Source organism: Xiphophorus couchianus, chromosome 2 (assembly GCF_001444195.1).
Source record: "Xiphophorus couchianus chromosome 2, X_couchianus-1.0, whole genome shotgun sequence".
In the NCBI taxonomy this organism is placed as follows: domain Eukaryota; kingdom Metazoa; phylum Chordata; class Actinopteri; order Cyprinodontiformes; family Poeciliidae; genus Xiphophorus; species Xiphophorus couchianus.
In genome coordinates, this window is record NC_040229.1 from 8,809,777 (window position 1) to 8,831,437 (window position 21,661).

The 21,661-nt window shown below is 39.2% G+C and overlaps 2 protein-coding genes across 2 annotated transcripts in view; one reads left to right on the forward strand and one right to left on the reverse strand.

Annotated features, from left to right (window-relative positions):
- The first annotated feature begins 651 nt into the window (after window positions 1-651).
- LOC114150914 (aminopeptidase Ey-like) lies at window positions 652-18,456 on the forward strand. Its single transcript, XM_028027710.1, has 23 exons — window positions 652-939; window positions 1,371-1,468; window positions 2,930-3,046; window positions 3,702-3,888; window positions 3,956-4,098; window positions 5,473-5,609; window positions 5,778-5,904; window positions 5,999-6,153; window positions 6,228-6,341; window positions 7,606-7,749; window positions 8,730-8,795; window positions 8,896-8,961; window positions 9,066-9,238; window positions 10,473-10,549; window positions 10,628-10,758; window positions 10,876-10,931; window positions 13,559-13,706; window positions 13,796-13,887; window positions 14,878-14,988; window positions 15,363-15,530; window positions 16,266-16,406; window positions 16,643-16,724; window positions 17,883-18,456. Exons 1-23 carry the CDS (start codon window positions 800-802, stop codon window positions 18,036-18,038), a joined length of 2,829 nt encoding a protein of 942 aa, XP_027883511.1. The 5' UTR covers window positions 652-799; the 3' UTR covers window positions 18,039-18,456.
- A 669-nt stretch (window positions 18,457-19,125) lies between these two features.
- Window positions 19,126-21,661, reverse strand: part of LOC114150921 (synaptic vesicle glycoprotein 2B-like) — a 29,778-nt gene continuing 27,242 nt past the window's right edge. Inside the window, exon 15 of the mRNA XM_028027723.1 lies at window positions 19,126-21,068. Within this exon, the coding sequence (XP_027883524.1) occupies window positions 20,885-21,068 (184 nt within the window). The 3' untranslated portion in view covers window positions 19,126-20,884. The remainder of the gene's footprint in view (window positions 21,069-21,661) is intronic.

Below are 21,661 nucleotides of genomic sequence, written 5' to 3' on the forward strand. Positions count from 1 at the left end.
AAATACGAGCCACTAGCGCTGCAAAAACTCTTCGGAGAAAAAAAAGGAAAAAAAAAAGAAGTTGGTTTCAACTAATGCAATTTTCTAAATTTGCATTAATCTTAATCAAGTAAATTATTTGGTCCAAAACATTGCAAATTAGTTGGGCTGGCTCTTTTAAATTACATCGGGTCCAACTATAGTAAACAAGTTGAATCAACCTTAATAAATTAAATTGAGCCAACTCATTTTATTTAAATTAGAATAACCATAATAACATCAGTTAAGCCAACACAATTGCTTTACATTGGAATAACCTTAATAAATTAAGTTGACCTAACACATTTGCTTTAAATAAGAGTAACAGAATTACATGGTGCTGAAATAAAGCAAAGTAATCAGGTGGAAATCCTTTCCATAATTTTTTTATGTTCATCCAAAGTTATTTTTTTCAGTGTGTTTGACCAATTTGCTCCCACAAATAGACAATAAAATCCCTGCATCACAAGTGTTCACGTGTGTGAACTCTTGGCAGAAATGCAGAGTTTTACAACTTTCTGAGTAGTTTATCAGTGATTATCAGCATGGATAGTTCCCACCAAAGCTACCCTGACCTAATATATAATCCATTCATTCCTCAAGAGTGACAGCTCCTTGGGGAGGAGAAGAGGGGGAGCTAAACTGCTGACAGGCACTTCTGTTTTTCATTCCTGCATGGACTCATTTAACCAGACAAGCTCAGGTTTGTTCAGGCATCTGCAGCAAAGCAGGGGTTGAGCTTGAAGCTGTGCTTTAATCTGTATTAGCAGATCGGAGCACCATGGGGGAAAGATGCAAAGTCAGCTGGCTGTATGTTCTCTGCGTCGTCTTGGCCCTGGTTTCTGTGGCAACCATTGTTACGTTGTGGACTATCGCTATCACAGGAGGAAAAGGAGGTGACGTCACAGCTCCTTGGGACAGGTACGATATCAACGACACTATGACACAACAGGATGTTTGGACGAAAGACGCAGAGGTGCTGGATATCCAGAGTCACGTCACAAAGCAACATGAGAGTTTCTCTTCTTTCAAGGAAACGTTACCTGGGCATCAACAAAACCTGTCAGCTGACTCGTATTTGATTTTGTGCAGATTCAGAAAAATGCATCTGAATTACAATAATGAAAAGGAGAATGCTTTCTTTTTGCACAAATCATAACAGCAATACATCCAGGAAGCAGAGCTGAAGGTCTGAGAGTGGCAACAAACACTTCAAAGAAATTCATTCAAAATCTGGAGAAGTTTTGCCAACAAAGACAAAATGAAAACTTTAATCTAATCTGCATTTAGGTTGCAACTCTGCCATCACACTCAATGTCGTTTTACTTCATTTTTTATGCTTCTCGCTTCAGGGATCGTCTTCCTGGATATTTAGTCCCTGAGTTTTACAACATCACTCTGTGGCCTCGACTCAAGCCCAACCCAAACTCCAACCTCTACATTTTCACTGGTGAGTAAAAGTTGCAATGTGAGCCGAATCCCAGGCGAGGGTGGGAGGCTGTGAATGCTGGCTCCTGGAGTCATAATCTGGCTCTAGGAGCATGAAATGCCTCCTTACTGCAAGGCTAGGAGCCTGGCCTGTCATGTGAGGCTGGGCCACCCAGTCATAGTTGGAATCCCCTCCCCAGCCTGGGATCTGCTCATCTCCCCAAGAGGGCATGGATCCACTCAGAAATTTGAGTGTCCCAGAGAGAGGAAGGCACCAGACAGATGGTATATATTTTATGTGATAAACAAACAATGAGAATACTCAGCCCTCCTGGAGTCTCTAGAGCAGTGGTCTCAAACTGCAATCGTCAAGGGCCTGAGTCTCACAACTTTTTGATCTGTCTCCTCTGCTACACCCTTGATTAAATGACGAAACTACGTCACTAGAATGCAGTCAAGCTCTTCGGATAGATAACCAAAAGTTACAGGAAGCCAGCCCTTAAAGGACTGGAGTTTAAGTACACTGATATAGATGATGTGCTGGGCGGAGTGCCATCTCAAGATTCCCTTGTGCTCCTTCAGGACTTTAAGACCCTGCAGGCAATAATAGAGTAATGCAGAGGGCTGTGAGAGGGAGGCATGGTCTCCCTGTGGTGTTAGGTTATTAATAATCATCATGTGGACGCAAATGATGAAATGAAATGACATCAGGTATATATTGAGCTTTTCTGTACACCAAAAGATGCTTCACAATGAAATCAGTTACTCCCATATAAGCACCAATTCACATTCACTGACGGTGGCAAGCTGTGGGATTGAAGCCACTCAACATTGTATCCATGCCGGGCCATCAGTCCTTCTGACCTCCACCAGCAGGCAATGTGGGTGAAGCGTTTTGTCTTGCCTAAGGACACAACAAAAGACATGGACAGAGCGGGAGAAACGGCCACCTACCGATTACAGGATGAACTCCTACCATCACTGACGCCACTTTGCTAATTGCAACCATTGCCATGTATAGGGTGACCCAGATGTCTGCCAGGTACCAGGGTAGCTTGGGTCAATTGTCTATTTTGCGATCATGCCACCAAGCATAAGGCCATATCTGTCAGACACTTGGGGAAAGAAAGAGGGAGAATTGTCACCTGATCACACCTGTCCTGTCCAATGGGGTAGGCTTAAAGGGGAAACCTCATTAATGCAGACCCTGACACTTAATATCCTAGCTTTGTGTACGTATGTGATGCTGAAAGAAATCTGACTTTTAAAACAAGATTGTTTTCACTTACTCACAGCCCATCTTAAATAACCTAGAGGGCACATAGCCTTATCAGACCTGCTATTAGACATTTCCATAATCCTACAGTCATGCACCAGGTGATCAGCAGATCAAATACAAAAAAATGTTTGGATGTTGTCCTGTCTATTGTGTTGGTAGGATCAGTTTAAACGTTGTTGACCTTGCATGTCTCCATTTTCTCAGGTTGGTCCGCCGTTCAGTTTGAATGTCTGGAAGCAACAGATCTGATTCTGATTCACTCTAACAAGCTAAACTATACGGAGATGAAAGATGAACATTTCGTCAGCCTGACCTCTGAAGGTACAGAAAACATTCATGAAAAACACGTTTCTCTCGATAAGCTCAATTCAGTTTGTCCATAACATGCTGATTTACAACAATAAATGTGATGTCAAGGCTCTTTAAAAGAATAACAATCAAATAGTGAAATGCCAATACAAGCGTGTGCCCCATCCACCAAGGCTGGGGTTTTCAGGGGTTCAATTCCCAAACACTTCCTGTCTGAATTCTGCAAAATAAAGGCCACTAGTGCTACAAAATCCTTTTGAGAAACTTTTCTATCTAAATACTGAAATTTAAAAAAAAAAATCATTACAGTTTTGTTGTAATGGCTGGGTTTCAATCTGACTGGATTGAAATGCTGCTGTAGGAACTTCAGAGTGCAAAGCCCAAAACAGATGTCTGGTGTCTGGTGACGACACGTTGGATCTTGCTGGAGCAAATTTCTCACATATACACTGAAGATGACAAACCCCCTTACACAACAGTCTGCTATTGCTAACGTCAATCTTAGAAAGTAAAGTAGGACAAAGTCTAAATTAATGTCAGAGACCAATAAAGTGAGACAGAAAACAACTACTGATGCTTCTTGCCCTAAAGGTGGTTATTCCAGCTGTCGGATCGTTACTTTAAACATATTTCACAGCTTTCTTCTCACTCTAAATGTCTTTTCCAGAAGGTGTATCTGTCCCCAACATCAAGTCAACTTGGTTGCAGCTTCAAACGCAGTATCTGGTCATCCAGTTGATGGGTAAATTAACTCCAGGACAGAAGTACCAGCTGCATGCCCAGTTCACAGGAGAGCTTGCTGATGATCTGGCTGGATTTTACCGAAGCGAATATAAAGAAGATGGAGTCACAAAGTAAGATTTTCTACCCTGTTTACGTATCTTTGTTTTTAACTTTTTAAACAGTTGAAACTCTTCACAGGATTGTTGCAACCTCCCAGATGCATCCCACTAATGCCAGGAAAACGTTTCCTTGTTTTGATGAGCCGGCCATAAAAGCCGTTTTCCACTTAACCCTCATCCACCCAACAGGAACTATCGCCCTGTCCAACGGCATGGAAATGGGTAAGAAAGAGTATGACTGCACAAACTTGCAGCTTTAGTCCTAAAATGGCTCTCAGAGGACAAAAATATTATTGTGTTATGGGCTTGACTAGAAAGAGTACATCTATGTATTAGTTTACAAAAGCCAGTCTGGAGCAAACCAACTATAATGCTATATTTAACCAATCTCTTTCAACCTTGATGAGAAATCTTAAATGTCCTTTAAGTAACTTTCTGTCTGTGGTCAGAGACCCACACCAAAAAATCCCAGCAAAGGAAAATGTGAGAATCAGGGACTTGAGAGCAAAAATTTGCATTTGATTCGGGACCAAGCCATAAAAAGCTACAAAGCATCTGTCCTTCCTTTTTATTGGCCCTTGAGAATTAATTTATTGCTGCTAACGTCAGTCAGCTTTTACAACAATAAATTAAGTACTTTAATAAACCACAGAGTGAAAAAAACCCTGTTTATTCTAGACAACAAGTGCAACTTCCTGAATTCTGCATCTGCCACAAGATCGCCGCCTAGTGGGACAGTCAAAGGAAAAACAATGGAGAGTTTTCAGGAAGAATTCACCTCAGACCCAACTCAGTTGGCTCATGTTGGTGATGCAGCTCTATTTGGAGCAGCTCCCAATGTCAACCCTTCCATCCTGTTGAGGAATCTATTTTAAGTTTCTAGTAACTAAAATCTCATGACCATATGTGAGGGTTGCAATGTAGATCAACTAGTCCAAGAAGTTGTAGCTTAGCTTCTTGATCATCAAGGGGGTTAGCACGCCCCACATTTGGAGGCCTTAGACCCGCGGACGTCGCGGGTTCGACTCCCAGTCCCGACGACCTTTGCCGCATGTCCTCCTTCAAAAATGACGCCGGCTCAGCTGGCTGCCTGCAGACGCAGCTCCTGTTGTGTGTGTGTTAATCTGTGTATAAAAAATTCTTGCTGTAACTGCGAAATAATTTCCCTGCTGGGATGAATAAAGTAATTCTTCTTCTTCTTCAAAGCAGTATCCCAATTACTGTACATACTGTCTAAACAAGCATATCCATCTCCTGCTCCATCACTTTCCTTTGCTCAACACTCGAATGTGATGTGGTCCAGTGCACACTAAAGTGGAGTGTTTGGTCTAAAGCATTGATTGTTAAGGCTCTGTGGGGTCCAGTCCATAAAAGCAACAAGAAGTCCCCTCTAGATACGCCCATCAATCTATCACAAATATTAAAGTCGGAATTTTCAGTTCAAGTATTATGATCGTAATGATGCTGTCGGATATATGCTCTGGTTTGTACAAACTAATCCATAATACCTTTTCTTTTACATTTAATTGCAACATCATAACAACGTAATTAGCACCCACTTTTGTAATTTAAACCTCAACTGCTTCCACTGTTTAGAAACCGCAACCATCACTGTTGACGGAGAAACGTTGCTGCAGACAACGTTTGAAGCCACCGAAAAAATGTCCACCTACCTGTTGGCCATCATCGTGTCTGACTACGCTCACCTGAGCACAACCCAAGGAAACATTCAAGTTTGACATTTTATTCTGTCGTCTCATGTAGTCCTATCTCAAGGAGTGTCAGGGAATCAAATTGGTCATTGGTTTCACGCTGCTTAGTTTAGCTTTAACCAGTGTTAATTCTGTTATGTTTGTAGTTTTTCCTGATTGTTCACTGAAAATTTGCTTTTGGTTCTGCAGATTCGAATCTGGGCTCGCAAAAAGGCCATCAAGGAGGGACAGGGGAACTACGCTCTCAATGTAACTGGACCCATACTGGACTTTTTCCAGGCCTACTATAACATCTCGTATCCCCTGAGAAAGTCAGGTGAGTGTTCTTCATGGTGAAGCTCAGAAAACTCACCCCTTAAGCACAGACAAATCCCAAAGGTTGTCCTGAATCCTTCAACTCTGATTCACAGACCAAATCGCTCTGCCAGACTTTTATTTTGGGGCGATGGAGAACTGGGGACTGGTCACCTATAGAGAAACCAACCTCCTCTATGATCCTGAGACCTCTTCTAACAGCAATAAAGAAACCACAGTCACCATCATTGCTCATGAACTGGCACACATGGTAACGTTTTTCCATTTTAAACTGAAAACTTCACAGATTAGTGGGCCAACAAACTTTCCCCTGGTGTGCTGCAGTGGTTTGGTAACCTGGTGACGCTGCGCTGGTGGAATGAGGTTTGGCTAAATGAAGGCTTTGCTTCGTACGTATCCTACCTGGGAGCTGACTATGCAGAACCAGACTGGAATGTGGTAAGGAGACAGTAAGGGGCTCAGGACATACAGTGATGTGAAAATATTTTTCCATTTTTGCCTTGAAGGTAGATAAAGTTAGCATAAGTAAATACAAAAATAAGTTTTTAAATGATTTCATTCACTAAGGGAAAAAAAGAACTATCCAAAAACCACCTTCCCAGATGACCAGAGGGCAAAGTAAGTGCCTGAATATCACCTGAGCTGTAAAATTAATTTAAACAGAGCCTTTCTGACAGCTAAAATGTCTGAAAAAGCAGCACATTAAAAACTACAACAAAATCCAAAAATGGTAGAAAAACTAAGTAAATGGCAATTATCATTGTAGAAAGCAGTATGAAGCTATTTGGTATACTAGTGAACCAAAGTGAGAGTCATAAACCACAACTGGAGAAAACAAAAAGCACTACTGAGCCTTTCCAGGAGACACAACATCAGTCTAAAGACACTGATAATTAACCCAGGAAGTCACAAAACAACACAGAATAATGTCTAAAGCTTGACTCAATTAAGGTCAGAGTTCAAGAGTTAGCAATAAGATTGAAAGGCTGCATGGGAGATTTTCTTAGGCCAAAACCAGCAGAAGAACACAAAGGCCCATATCACATTTACCAAAACATTTGGGGAAAATACTTTTAAGACTGAAGAGATAAAAGTTAACCTTTTTGGAAGGTGAGTTCCATCTGATCTAGAACCAACCAATCAAACACGCTGAAGGTGGCGTTACTGGGCTGTTCTGCTTCCTGAAGGCCTGGACGACTTTCTATAACTGAATCATTAATTCTGCTCTCTACCAGAAAATCCTGCAGAACAACCAGCCTTTGGTGCTGGAGCTTTCGCCAGATCACACCTTGGTTCTGTAGCAGAATAATGATCCAAAGTACAGTAGCAATGCTGCTTCTGAATGATTAAAAAATAGTTTTGAAGTGGTCTAGTCAAAGTCTGGACTTAGATCCAATACAGATAGTGTATTATGACCCTAAACATGCAATTTCTACTCAATAACATTCCAGTTTGGCTGAAGAAAAACATTCTGCCAAGCAGAATGGTCCAAATTCTTCTGGCAATGTTGATGTCAGTTGTTGTTGCTAAGGTAGGCATTTCTATTTATTATATTTAGAAGGTGATTCCTTTTACACATAGATCCAGGTTTATTTCCCTTAATTTATGAAATTCTAATTTGAAAACTGCTCTTTGTATTTACTCCGGTTATCTCTATCCAACTGCTACCTTAAGTGACTTTATGTCCATCCGTTTGATTCAGAAAGATTTGATCGTATTGGACGACGTGCAGAAAGTCTTTGCAGTCGACGCCTTGGTATCTTCTCATCCTTTGACTTCTAAAGAAGACAGTATCAACCTGCCAGGACAGATCATGGAGCAATTTGACACCATTTCCTACAGCAAGGTACACACAGCCAACCTAACCAGCAAACGGTAACATGGCAGTTTAACTCTCCTCAAACACAATCAGCTCCTTAACTAGTTAATTAAACCGTACAAGGTAAAACCCCTAACCTGTAAAAATTTGAAATCTTTCTTGACTTTTTCGTGACAGTCAATACAGTTTATGTGTTTAGCACATTTCAGCAACATTTCAGTTTTTAGTGCTTTACATTGTGCTAATATTGAAAAAAAATCACAAACACATAATGTAGTCAACAGTTGTGAAAACTAAAAACATTTAGCATTTTGTCAAGTGCGACTGTTAAAATCATCAATACATTTCAAATATGTTGGTCAACGTTTCATTTATTATGTTTCAAAAGCAACTCTGAACAGGTGGGCTTTGAGTCTTGATTTAAAGGAACTCAGTGTTTCAGCTGTTTTGCAGTTTTCTGGAAGTTTGTTCCAGATTTGAGGTACACAAACTGAATGCTGCTTCTCTGTGTTTGGTTCTGGTTCTTGAGATTCAGTGGGTCTAAAACTAGGACATTTAGTTTCTTAGTTTATAATCTTACATTTTTTAGTTAAAAGCCACCCTATTTTGTTTTTCAGGATACAACATATTCCTAAAAACATGTTTTATTGATTTTATCTATCTATCTATCTATCTATCTATCTATCTATCTATCTATCTATCTATCTATCTATCTATCTATCTATCTATCTATCTATCTATCTATCTATTTAGTTTCTGTGCCTCCATCATCAGTGATAGCCTTTCTCTGGACAAACAAAGCACCATCAAACGGTTCTTCGTTGTGGAACCTGATCCAAATCCATCGTTCTTCCTTTATTGTTCAACAAGCCGGATTATAAAAACATGCCATTTTTAATTTATTGGCAGACATTTTCTTAAGTGCAACTTCAAAACACAGTCAGGTAAACTTTAGTCTTTAGCTGATGAATAGGTGACCTGATTCCTTTTCTCTGTTTGTGTCTCAGGGAGCCGCAGTGTTGAGGATGCTGTCAGACTTCCTGTCAGAGTCGGTCTTCAAACAAGGACTCAGCGTATAAGTTTGTTCTTTCCAAGCAAAAACAGTAGATTAGTTTATCTTATTGTGGTTAAAACTATTTGACCAAAAGCAACTTTTTCCCCCTTTGTCCACAGAGTTATCTCAGACATTTTTCCTATGGTAACACAATTGGGAGTGACTTGTGGAAACATCTGCAAACGGTGAGATGAAGACTTCTGACTTCTACATCTCCAATATCTGTATTAGGTTTCCTGTGATCGATCGCATTAACATCCTTCATTTAGACGTAACTTGATTTCTGCAGGCAGTGCAAGACAACAACGTGTCTCTTCCTCGTCAAGTTGACGCCATCATGAACCGCTGGGTGCGTCAGATGGGCTTCCCGGTGGTTACCATAGACACAAGCACAGGCATTGTTTCCCAGAATCACTTCCTGCTGGTTCCAGAATCGAATGTCACTGTGGAATCGCCATACAAGTACGCAAACATGAAACAATTTAAAACACAACTTCTGGTAAAGCTGATTGCCGATCAATCGTAAGAAAACATTATAGTTCTTCTAAAAGAAATGGTCACATATTGATTTTCATTCTTTTTGTTATTTCTCTGTAGAGGCAATTGCTTGTCAAACCAACTATTCTATGAAACATTCAGTCGTTGGAGAAATTAAAGAATAAAAATGAATAAAATAAGAAACCATTAACCTACAAATAAACCTCATAAATAACCCACAAAATATAATGTAAACTAAGAATACATTTTAACAAAATTCAGAGTGATAAAAATGAATAAATAGCTCAAACACTCTCAAAAAATGGGATTTAATTACAAGTATATGGTTTGAATCCTGTGTAAAGTGAAGCATCTTGTTGGACCAGGGCAAAATGAAATCATCAGTAAAGAAAACGTCAAGTACAATGGTCTGAAACTAGAAAAACTAGACACTTAAAGAAAATAAATGAAGGTTCTGTGAGATAAAACGGAAGAGTCACTGACTTACAATATTGGAATAAACACCTAAATTGGAGTTTGTAGAAAAAAGCAGCAGATGTTGCTTGAAGAAGCAGAGGAGATGGTAATGAGGAGTTCTGCAGGAAATGCAAATTTTTAAGATTTTTCTCATTCCTTTAATGGAAAGGAGGTTTGTTGATCAGCATTTTTAAGATTCCAACATATAGATACTATATTGAAAAATCACAAAATCATTTAATTCTTATGCCTTACTTTTGTCTAGTTTCTGGTGCAAATAATTCAGTACACTTGAAATAAGACAAAACTAACTTGCTAAGTAACTTTTCAGCAAGACATATGAGCTTGTTTTAAGTAAATAATTTCTTAATGTTGATGAAAAAGTATTAGTTCCACTGGCAGATTATTTCACATATATCATGGGAAAAATGTCTTTCTATAAGTAAAAAAATCTCCCAGTTGAACTTGTACTTTTTCATAAATATAAAGGAATTATTTACTAAAAACAACCTCCTATATCTTGCAAAAAATATTACTTGTAAGTTAGTTTTGTCTTATTGCCAGTGCACTAGGATATTTACCGTAGAAACTAGACCAAAAACACTTGGTAAGATTTTGTGTTTTTGCAGTGCACCATCTTCAGACAGTGTTGATTTTGTGTTTTTGCCAGTCGTTGTGCATCAGCAACACTTTTCCCACTGCAGCTCTGCAGACTGAGCTCTAACAGCTTTGGGTTTTTCAGGTACGAGTGGATGATCCCTGTGCGCTGGATGAAAGACGGAGCCACCAAAGACATTTGGTGGCTCTTGGAAAAGAAAGGTGTGCAATTATGGTGTACTAAATGTGCAGAAAGCTTATGCTCAATATAATAAAATGTCTTCAAAATGTGTTTGTCAGGTCTGAATGTGGACATGAGGACTGGGCCTTCCTGGGTTTTGGCTAACATCAATGTGACGGGGTATTATCGGGTGAACTACGACCTGGGGAACTGGGAGCGGCTCTTTTCTCAGTTCAATACAGACCACCAGGTTACCAAACACACTTTACCTGATGGAGCTAGCAGAGCATCTGCCAGCTGATAGATTTATTTTGTATTCTCCAGAAGTATTTCAACCTCTGCAGACTGACTTTGTAACCCGATTTAGGTGATCCCACTGATCAACAGAGCCCAACTGGTGGACGACGCGTTCAACCTGGCCAGGTAGGACCAGTCAAGTCAGATGTATTTATTATAGTGCAAATTACAAATACTTGCTCTGTTTACAAATACATATCAGGGAACAAGTTTTGGTGCATTTTACCTTTATGTTTACCAGATCATTTTAAAGAAACCAATGTCAAATGTGATCTTTAAGATCTGTGTGAACAGATACCTGTAAATGTTGCCTTTGTTCTCTGTGGAAACTTTAAAGATGTCATATTTTGGCTGACAGAAAATCATGTTAATGCTGAAACAAGGTGATTCCTCTAGAACTACCAGCTTAAAACTTTGTAAAGATCAAATCATCATATGAAGTCCACTGCAAAAACACAAAATATTAGTAATTATCTGCAGATATCTTAGTAACAGCTGAAATAAGAAAAAACTAACTTATAAGTAACTTTTTGCAAGATATTGGAGCTTGTTTTAAGTCAATAATTCATTAATAATAATGGAAAAGTACTAGTTCCACAAACTGATGTAAAAATATTTGTTTTAGCCACATAAAGTATCATGCTCAGCAGCAAACATACCCAACTACAGCTCAGAGTAACTCAATAATATGTTAATGCAGTACCCATGTAGTCTGATGTAAAAACATTTTAGACAATGTCAAACATTGAGAAGTTTTAATTATAGTTATTAAACATCATGGAGCAAAAATAATAACACAAATACAATCAACTCATTTCCCCTCATTTCCTTCTTTCTTTTCTCTGTCCCTGAAGCATAAGTCCTTTTTTGCGACATTGTTTACATCGCACGGCAGCTCATATTACCGGTGAACTGTGACCTAACGCGCCCACCAGGGGGCTCCCAAGAGCAATGATTTTTTTACTTTTGCCTGAACCTGTTGGAGAGCCACTTGCCAGTTCGGATAACTACGAAGCCGTCCGTGGCTGTACTCTAATAATCAGACCAAAGTGAAACTTGTGTGGACAAAAACCCAACGGAAGAAAACCCGCATCTGCATCCGAAGCAACTGAGTCAAAGAAGTAACTAACTATGCTAGTGCAGGTTATTTGCAACCACTTCTTTAAGTCATCATGTCACTCCTCAATAGCTGTAAGTAGCAGTAAAACAATACTGTCACAATATTGTCACATCCTACATATGTTATCGCCTAAAACAGGGGTGTCAAAGTCAAATGGACGGAGGGCCAAATAAAAAATTTAGCTACAAGCCGAGGGCCGGACTGATCGAATGTTCATTGAAATTTTTTTAAATGACGCATATAGTCTAGTGAACCTAATTGAACCTACTGAAAACCTAACAAATATATTCCAATATGATCAGATAAATAAAGCAATATTTTCTTAATATTTTTAAAATATAATTGGATTGAAATACAATAAAATAAAGTGCAAAAATCTATTAATCAAAAACAGCACTTTCATCAAGGAGAAGTAACATGCAGTGAAAACAAATATTAAACTTTAACTTTTAAACTTGAACTGAGTAAAAACTCTAAATATGTGATTGCACAGTAATGTTCACTTGTTTGAGGTTGAGGGTGATACTTGGTGGTGTCCCATCTTTTCCACAAGTTCATCAATGTTCGGGGTAAGGCTCTGAGCTGAGGAAATCCTCAGAATTGAGTGAAGGTGTTCAGCAGTAAGTCGACTTCTGTGTGATGTTTTGTTCAGGTTCATCAAAGAAAACAGTTGTTCACACAGGTATGTGCTGCCAAACATAGACAACGTTTGAGCAGCCTGGATGCGCAGCTACACGTGTCGCCGGCGACACATCTAAATTTGCAGTACCGTAATTCCGCCACACGTAGCGCTAAGTGGAAAAGTTCCAACGGTTTCTGAAAGGGGAGACGTTGCACTTTCCAGCAAGTATCGGGTTAATACTGTAACTTCGCAGCTGCAGCTGCAGAGAGTGTAATTAATCCGGGGGGCACTCCTTTAATAGATGGTATATTTCGGCAATAACTTGGTGGATATTGAAAGTTCCGGTTGTTATGGATACATGGGTAAGTACATCATCTCACAGAACATTTAAAGAACTACTTACAGTTCAAATAAGGAAGGTATTTTTTTTCAGACGGGGTGCCGGCTTACTGCGGTCTGCGGGCCGGTTCTAATAATAAATCAAGATCATTCCAGGGGCCGTAAAAAACCTTCTCGCGGGCCGGATGTGGCCCGCGGGCCTTGACTCTGACAAATGTGGCCTAAAACCTCTGACGAAAGCCGGACAGGGAGTTGCTAAGACGTAAATAAATGGTGGTTCCGGTTTGCGGCGGAAGTCGCGCCCATAATTCACGCAAAGCATCATGGTGGCTAGGAATGAAGTGGATAAAGAATGGTTTCTACATGATCAAATATATATTATTGTAAAAATAAAAAATCACAACTTTATAATGAAAACTGTGTGTTTTTGTTAATATGATCACATAGAAATCAATACTAAAAAAATCTGTTCCACTTAGGCCCTGATTAAATGCATTGAATGTGACCGACTTAATAATTGTGGGAGGTTTCAACATGCATGTTGAAGAGCCTGAAGAACTAGAGGCAAAAAAGCTGTATGATATTCATGATCATTCTGGTCTAATTCAGCATGTTGACAAAGCAACACAAGTCATCTCCAGTTTGGATGTGTTATATATCTGTCCTCTGCAGAGCTCAGCTGCTCTCCACCACTCTGGCTCTCAGGACGACTTCCTACCTGTCCAAGGAAACCGAGTACATGCCCTGGCAGTCTGCACTCAACAACCTGAACTACTTCAACCTCATGCTGGACCAAACCGAAGTCTATGAGCCCATGCAGGTGAAGACTTCTCAGATGTTAGCTGTTTGGATGCTATGAGCGTTTTAACAAGTAAACCTCCATCTTTTCCTGTTTCTGTGATTCATCAGGAATACATCAGGAAACAGGTGACTCCACTCTTCTTGTACTTCAGGAGTATAACGTCAAACTGGACCAAAGTTCCTGAGAAGCACACTGACCAGTGAGTTTATTCACATAAGTGGAAACAACAGTGTTTGATCCTTTTCACCCAGTTATTTCTCATTAATCTGTACATGTTCAATACAGAAATGTGATTATGGTGATTATGGCACTCAAACAAAATCAGCAACATGTTGCAGAAACTGCATTAGCCAGCACTAGTTTTTTCTAATAACCAGAACGCGCTCTTTCTGAAAAGCAAAAGTGGTTCCATGCAAAGTAATCCTCAATGTCATTATTTACTAAATTATCATCATTATTACTGAATACAGAGTTCTAGAAAAGGTTTACACATCTGAAATGATGTGTTTATCTTCTGATGAGAAGGTTTTGAATGCAAGTATAGAAGATACAAGATAAAAATAGTCCTTATTGTCCAAATGTGGGGAAATTCAGGAAGTTAAGGGAAAATGGAAGTATGCACATTCAAACTAAGGTTAAACATATATTAAAACAGAAACGAGAATAAGTAAGTGTATGGTAAGATCAAATAATCTATTGAATACAGCATGCCCAGACTGAAAGAAAGTAGGTAAATTAGAAAAAATTTATGTGATAAAGATTTGTATATTTGTGTATATGAAACAACATTTATAAGAAATTAAAACAACTGTGCAAATATTTACACGGATGTTATTTGAAATGAGAAATCCACATAGATACTTTTATTGCCATATGTAATTCTGAGGCTAAAAGATATGAGTATTAGGGCCATACTAAATAAAATAAAGAAAAAAAAATTAAATTACGAGAATAAAGTCAAAATAATACAAGCTAAAGTAATAGTATTATGAGAATAAGGTTGTATGAGAATAAATTCAAAATATGATGACTTTATTCTTGTAATTAATTTTTTTGATTTTCTTTGTGTGGCACTAAAACTGTCATAAAGACAGAACTACTCTTTACACAAATCCACATCTTTATGGGTTGTAGCGCCCCCTTTGGTCACAGAACTTCTTGCTCTAACAGGTTTTGTCTCCCCCTGCAGGTACAATCAGGTAAATGCACTCAGCACAGCCTGCAGAACCGGACTACCGGAGTGCCAGAACCTGATCCGCATGTGGTTCCGGCAGTGGATGGACGACCCTGAACGCAACCTGTGGGTCTGATTTATGCAACATTTCATCATGTTTATTTCAATGTGTGTGAAAATAAGATCCATCCATCCATCCATCCATCCATCCATCCATCCATTTAACCAATCAAGTTTATTTGTATGGCATATTTCAGCAACAAGGAGTTCAAATTGCTTTACATCATAAACACAAATACAGTCAGTAAACATTTTATGTTTCCAAATTCCATCGTTACACATCAAAATGTTGGTCAATGTTTCATTTACTATCATTCAAAATCAGCTCTAACCTGGAGGGTTTTTAGTCTGGATTTAAAGAAACTCAGTGTTTCAGCTGTTTTGCAGTTTTCTGGAAGTTTGTTCCAGAACAAGTGAAACTAATCTGTTCCTTCCTTCAGCATCCACCCGAACCTTCGCTCGGCGGTGTACTGCAGCGCCGTGGCGGCCGGCGGCGAGGCTGAGTGGAACTTCACATGGTCGCAGCTTCAGGACGCTACAGTGGCCAGCGAGGCCAATAAACTCATGTTGGCTCTGGCCTGCAGCAACAACACGCAGCTGCTGGAGAGGTGAGCGTCGCCTTCACTGCCTCGTGGTTCAGGCCTCCGATGGTCCAGCAGCTCAAACCAAACGGAAACCAGTCTGGTGTCCAAACTGGCAACTTTAAACTACTGGTGGACCATAAAATTCATTAAATTAAAAATGAAAAAACTAGTGTGATTTTTATTATGATCATATTAATATTGGAATAGAATAGAATTAACATTGTAAAAAATAATAATAATAACTTTGATTGAATTTTAACATGGTAAAATTGCCAGAATTTTACCGTATAATTGCAGGTTTTACCGTGTAGGAAAACATATGATATGGTTGAAATAGTTTGTGGTAAGGTATTTTCTCATGTCTTTTTGAAATGTTTGCAAGTTGTTGAAGCAGTTGATTTGAATTTTGTGTTTAATTTAATTTTGGTTGTGTTTTCAGAAATACCTTTATGTCTATTTATGAATATTTGTAAAGGATCATTATAGTAATGTCTGATGTGAACCTCAGGAAGAATTGTCTCTGCTGTGGTAGAGGCTAATGTAGGCCCTTAAATAAACAAATAAACATTATTTGTACCATAGTCAATTTTATGGTCATTAATAAAAACTCCAGTTTTAGATGTTTATATCTGTTAACCTTAGATAAACTGGTGAGGATCCACGATACAATTTCACATGTGAAAAACAGATTATCCAAATCCTCGGTTACTTTTTCACAAAATACGAACTCATCCACATCCATTTCAAACTGACTTGAAGGTATCTGGAGTTCACGTTGGACCCGGCAAAGATCCGGAAACAGGACGCCACCGCCGTCATCACCGCCGTAGCCAATAACAGAGCGGGACAAAATCTCACCTGGCAATTTGTCACGAAGAACTGGGAACACATGTTCACAGAGTGAGTTTAAACGGTGTTGATTGTTTAAGCATTATGTATTTATTGGTTTATTTATTGTTCACCTTTCTAGTCCTGTTGACGTATATAAGTTTTTGATCGACAGGTTTCGTGTTTTTAACCATTTTAACCATTCTGTCTTTTGTCAGAGCATTTCTTCTTCTTACAAACCTCCTACTGACGTCGCTTTAGTAATTTGAGATGTTTAATTGTTAAAAATTTGTGTGGGTTTTTGCCAGGTATGGTGTGGGCTCTTTCTCCTTTGCTTCTCTGATCAGTGGCGTCACAGCGAGGTTCTCCACACCTCAGGAGCTGCAACAGGTATGTGATTTAGATTTTGCTAACAAATACAATTTGAGCTGATCCACAGTCAAAGCTGCAGTCTGACCTGGTAGGTGAATAATTACTGAATGTGTTTTATCAAAAGAAAGATAGATATGGTTGTTTTGTTAGAATTTGACAAGATGAATTGGCTGGAATTAACTAAAATGTTTTCATGTCCAACAATGCAAAAGAACCTCTAGAAGATGTGCTACAAATATAAGAAGTTGGGATTTCTGGGGTTTGTTTGATGAAGATGTGCAACATATGCAGATAATAATAATAGTAGATTTTATTTAGATGCATCTTTCACAGTGTCAGAGTACTTCTATACGAATCAAACAGGAAACAAAGAAACGGTACACATTAAAAATTGTGCTAATAAAGTTCCCAGTTTGGTCCACAGAATTTTGAGTGTTGTGTGGTAATTGGATTTTTGTTTGTCACTGATTGATTCCTGACGAATTGGCACCCAACGTGGGGCACCCACAACCCTTAAAGGTGCATTCACACCAGCCCTGTTTACTCTGCTTTAATCGAACTCTAGTCTGTTTGTCTAGAGAGTCCCTTACGTTTGGAGAGTTATGAATGCACAATCGAACTCTGACACAGACCAAAAACACAAACTCTAGTCCACCTGAAAACCTAGGTTTCGGTTCAGTTGATGTGAATTCTAGTTCAGTTTGAATGCATATGTGATTAACCTCTCTAAAGGCAGGAAGCAAACTACATGGCATTCTGGGTAAATACAACTAAAACAAACGTGCAGCTCTAGCGCTAGCAGGAGAAATGGTTTGTGGCCTTTTACAAACGACAAAAGAAAAATCCTCTATTTTGACAGTACTCCATTTTGGTTTATATTTCATGAAGAAGGAAGTTGCACTCAATGTCTTCTACTGAGGTTTGGTGTTGATTTTTTCAGTGGTTCTTGGCAATAGGGGAACAGATTTTTCAAAAGGTTTGGTTTGTTTGAGTGTGAAAGCGAACCTCAGCAGCTGAAAATGTTTGATTGATCCCAAATCAAACTGAATCTACCCAACTATCGAGTGTGAAAACTCCCAAAGAATCTCATATTCCACCAAACAATCTCATATTCTACCATAATCCGAACTTGAGTCTGACCTGTTGAAGTCTGAAGTCCTGTGATTCCTTTGATAGTTGCTGGATTTTGAGGAGGAGCACAAAGATGCAGGATTCGGTTCTGCGGCGCTCGCAGTGGATCAGGCCTTGGAGCGGACCCAGGCCAACATCAAGTGGGTGCAGAGGAACAAACAGGACGTCCTGCAATGGTTCCGCAGCCAGACTGGAAACTAGCAGAGCTTACTGGGCGCTGTGAGTCTGGAAGGAGGTGGTGATGATGAAGAGCAGCCTCAAGGTGTACATGTGTTTATCAGAATCATAAAGAAAGAATAAATGTCCACAGAGAACAAAAAGGAAGGCTTAAATAATAATTCCTCTCAAAGCCAATGCAAAAGCCAAAACCAGCTTTATATAGTATAGATTCTTGTATATACAGTAAATTGAATGTGGTTGTTTTGAAGTGTTTCAGTACTGTGTTAATGATCTGGATTTAACTGAATTGAATTGGAGTCTATTCTTTTCTGTTTTACAGTGACATCAGAAAAGCAACACATGGAAATAAATGTCGAAAGCTAATTAATTATTATAAAGTTTTTCATTGTTTAAGTAACTGTACTTATATTATTGGAGTTGATATAAATTATAAAATACAGATAACTTTGTTTGGTTTCTTTCTGAAGACACAAATTCAACCATGTAAAGTAAAGATATCGGGTACTGTACAAGTACCGACACCTTAATAAATGTTTCAGCTTGCTACGTTACACCAAGAAGAAACAATTATTGATTTATTATTTCAATAATAAAACATTTTCCCATAAGTGAAATAATCTACCAGTAGAACTAGAACTTTTTCATCAATATTAAGGAATTACAGACTTTAAAAACAAGCTCCCATATATTGCTGAAAAATTACTTAAAAGTTAAGTTCTGTCTTATTTCAAGTGTACTAAGATATTTGCACTAGAAACTAGACAAAATACTGGGCTGATTTCCACTGACAATGCACAATTTGACATTTTTTAAATAAATTTTCTGAATGGAAACACCAATAGAAAAATAATCTTTCCCAAGGTTGAGGTGCTTGTTTTTTACTATATCAAAATTGGTTTGTTTCCAAAACTGACAGTAACATTTTCTTCGCATCACGTGAGTCACATGATCAACAACCAATTAACTTTTGACAAACCACGAAGAAGACAACAGGAAGTAGTTGGGCATGTTTTTAATGACTTCTCGCGTGAACAAACTTATTCACGTGTGATTGTTATTGCGTTTCTTACTTAATGGAAACACCGAAATTGCGAAACTGTGTTTTTTCGACAATAGCGGAATATTGACGACGTTTTAGGTAGTTTTCCGTCGGACTGAACCATTTTCTGCATCAGGAACAACAAAAATAAGAGATCCGGGCTGTGGTTTGGTGTCCCAGTGCTCATCTCTCCTTTTTATTGAGTAAAAACACAGATCACACTCAGACCACGTTACACTTACATATTATGTTGAAAACGCAGAGCCAAGAGAAAACACCAGACAGACATGCAGCCACCTACACAACCAGAACCGAACAAGATAAATAAAACAAACGTGTGCCACAGAGTCAAAAACCCCAACAGACACAAAAACAAGCAACAGGCCGATGGGAAACGTTGATTTAAAAGAAATTCAAAAATGTCTCAGTCCTGGATGTGATTGTCTATTTTGTCCACTAGATGGCACTGTAATAACATTCAGATCGATTCAATTTTGAGTGAAAATGTGAGGGTTGAGGGGGGGGGGGAGGAAACAAAGATGGCGGTAACGCACATCAGCAGAAATCAGAAGAAAAAACAAGCTAGACTGTGAAAACAAAAGCAACTCCGAGCACACAGAAACTGTTAAAGTTACACACAGATAGGTTTGTCTTTCTGAGAAGATCCAGCACAGTCAGGACGGAGGTTCTCATGCAGGACACACAGGACAGGAAGACACACAGCTGGACTCTGGGACGGATAAACAGCTGTTTGATCACAAGCTCCGGTTAGTTTCATAGGATGAGAGTTAAAATCCGTCTGTGGGATGTAGCAGCTGCAATTTGATATTCATACTTAGAAATTAACCTTATAATTTGAGAAAAATCACTAAAACTGCAATTAAATATGATTAAATTCAGCTGGTTGGTAACCACTGTTCTGGAATAAAAGATCCGGAATCACTCCTCCTGGAAGATGTTTTATTTACCCTCTAATTATTCTGGTTTTCAAAACATAATCAGGGAATATTTATTAGGAATCAATGTGACTCTGTCATAGAAGACAGATAAAATCACATAAATCAGCAGGGGAAAATGTCTTAAATAAAATAATCTTCCAGTGTAGCTGGTAGTTTTTTAATCACTTTTAAGGAATTATTGACTCAAAGCAAGTTTTTATATCTGGATGAAAAGCTACTTGTAAGTCAAGTTTTTTGTATTTTAAATGTACGGAGATATTTGCACTAGAAACTAGACTAAAGTTACTTGGTAAGATTTTGTGTTTTTGCAGTGTAACATCATGACTAAAGAGTTACTTCAGTGACTAATAATGACACATTACCTGTTTATTAGGAGTGACTCCAGATCTGTTTTGAATCATTTCAAAGATCTTTAACGTCTAATTCAGGTTCCAGAGCATAAACTCTCTTTGTTGGCAGATTTTAGAGTAAATTAGATTTTAGAAACTGCTGCTTTTGAACTTCAGGGGTTGAAAACTTAAGCATCTTTCACAGCATCAACATACAAACAAGAAGTTTGTGAAACTGCTGGAAGGCGAAGTTCCTCCTCATGCACGGAGCTGCTGCTGACAGGAAGTAGAGGATGGATCGAGTCATGATCAGTCATCAGTAGCTACACTGCCGGGTGATGGACTGAGCTGAAAACAATAACTTCCTTCCTCCACTCTGTACAGATGGATGTGGTTCACGTGAAGAAACGAGCGCTTGGCATTGGACCTGAACAGCTGCGGTGTTTCTGTTCTCGCCTTCTGCAGAGAGCAACATGAAGTCCGACAGCTTCCAACGTGAAGCGGACTCGCTTCTTCTGCCTCCGGACGCCGCGGCGGAAATCACTGCAGGATTTTCTGCCTCGTGTCGGGCAGCTTGAGGGCCACCAGGCCGCCGCACACCAGGGCGGCGAAGGACAGAAGGATAGGGATGGCTTTGGTGATCCCTACGAAGCTGGCGAAGATGGAGCTGCCGAGGATGGCGGCCAGCTTACAGAGCGCGTTCAGCACGCCGAACGCCGTCGCCCTGCGACAAAAACACAACCGGGTCGGTACGAGGTGCTGCAGGACCAAATCTGATGGCCAGCAGGACTTCTAGGCCCCGTTCACATGGAAACAAGCGTATTTTTGTAAACAATTAAGAAGAAATGTGCATCTACAAGACAGAAGATGGTGCAGTAAATCTGCCGGGTCAATTGGTGGCGCTGTAGCACAGTCAGAGAACGACACCGAAAACACTGAACTGCAGTCAGAGTTGGGTAGTAACTAGTTACTTTTACTTATTTACATTTACTTGAGTAACTTTTTTGAAAAATGTTAGTGTTCTGCTCTTTAATTTGTTGTGAAGTAGGTTCTGAGTTTTGGTTTTTGTGTTGGAGTAGTAAGGCTTTTATTTTGAAGGTCAAGGTGGGTCTGGGACAGGAAGTCAGCCATTTTGTTGGGATTGTTTTGCTCAGTCACACATGAGGAGGTGAATCTATCACAATCCGCCTTTTGTTTATGCCATCGACATCACCGTCTGTAAGTTTTCATTTAGTATTTAAGAGTAGATTTTATTTAATGCCTTATTAGTCAGGAGTGTGTTCTTCGTTGTGACTTTTTTGTGCTCATAATAAATGC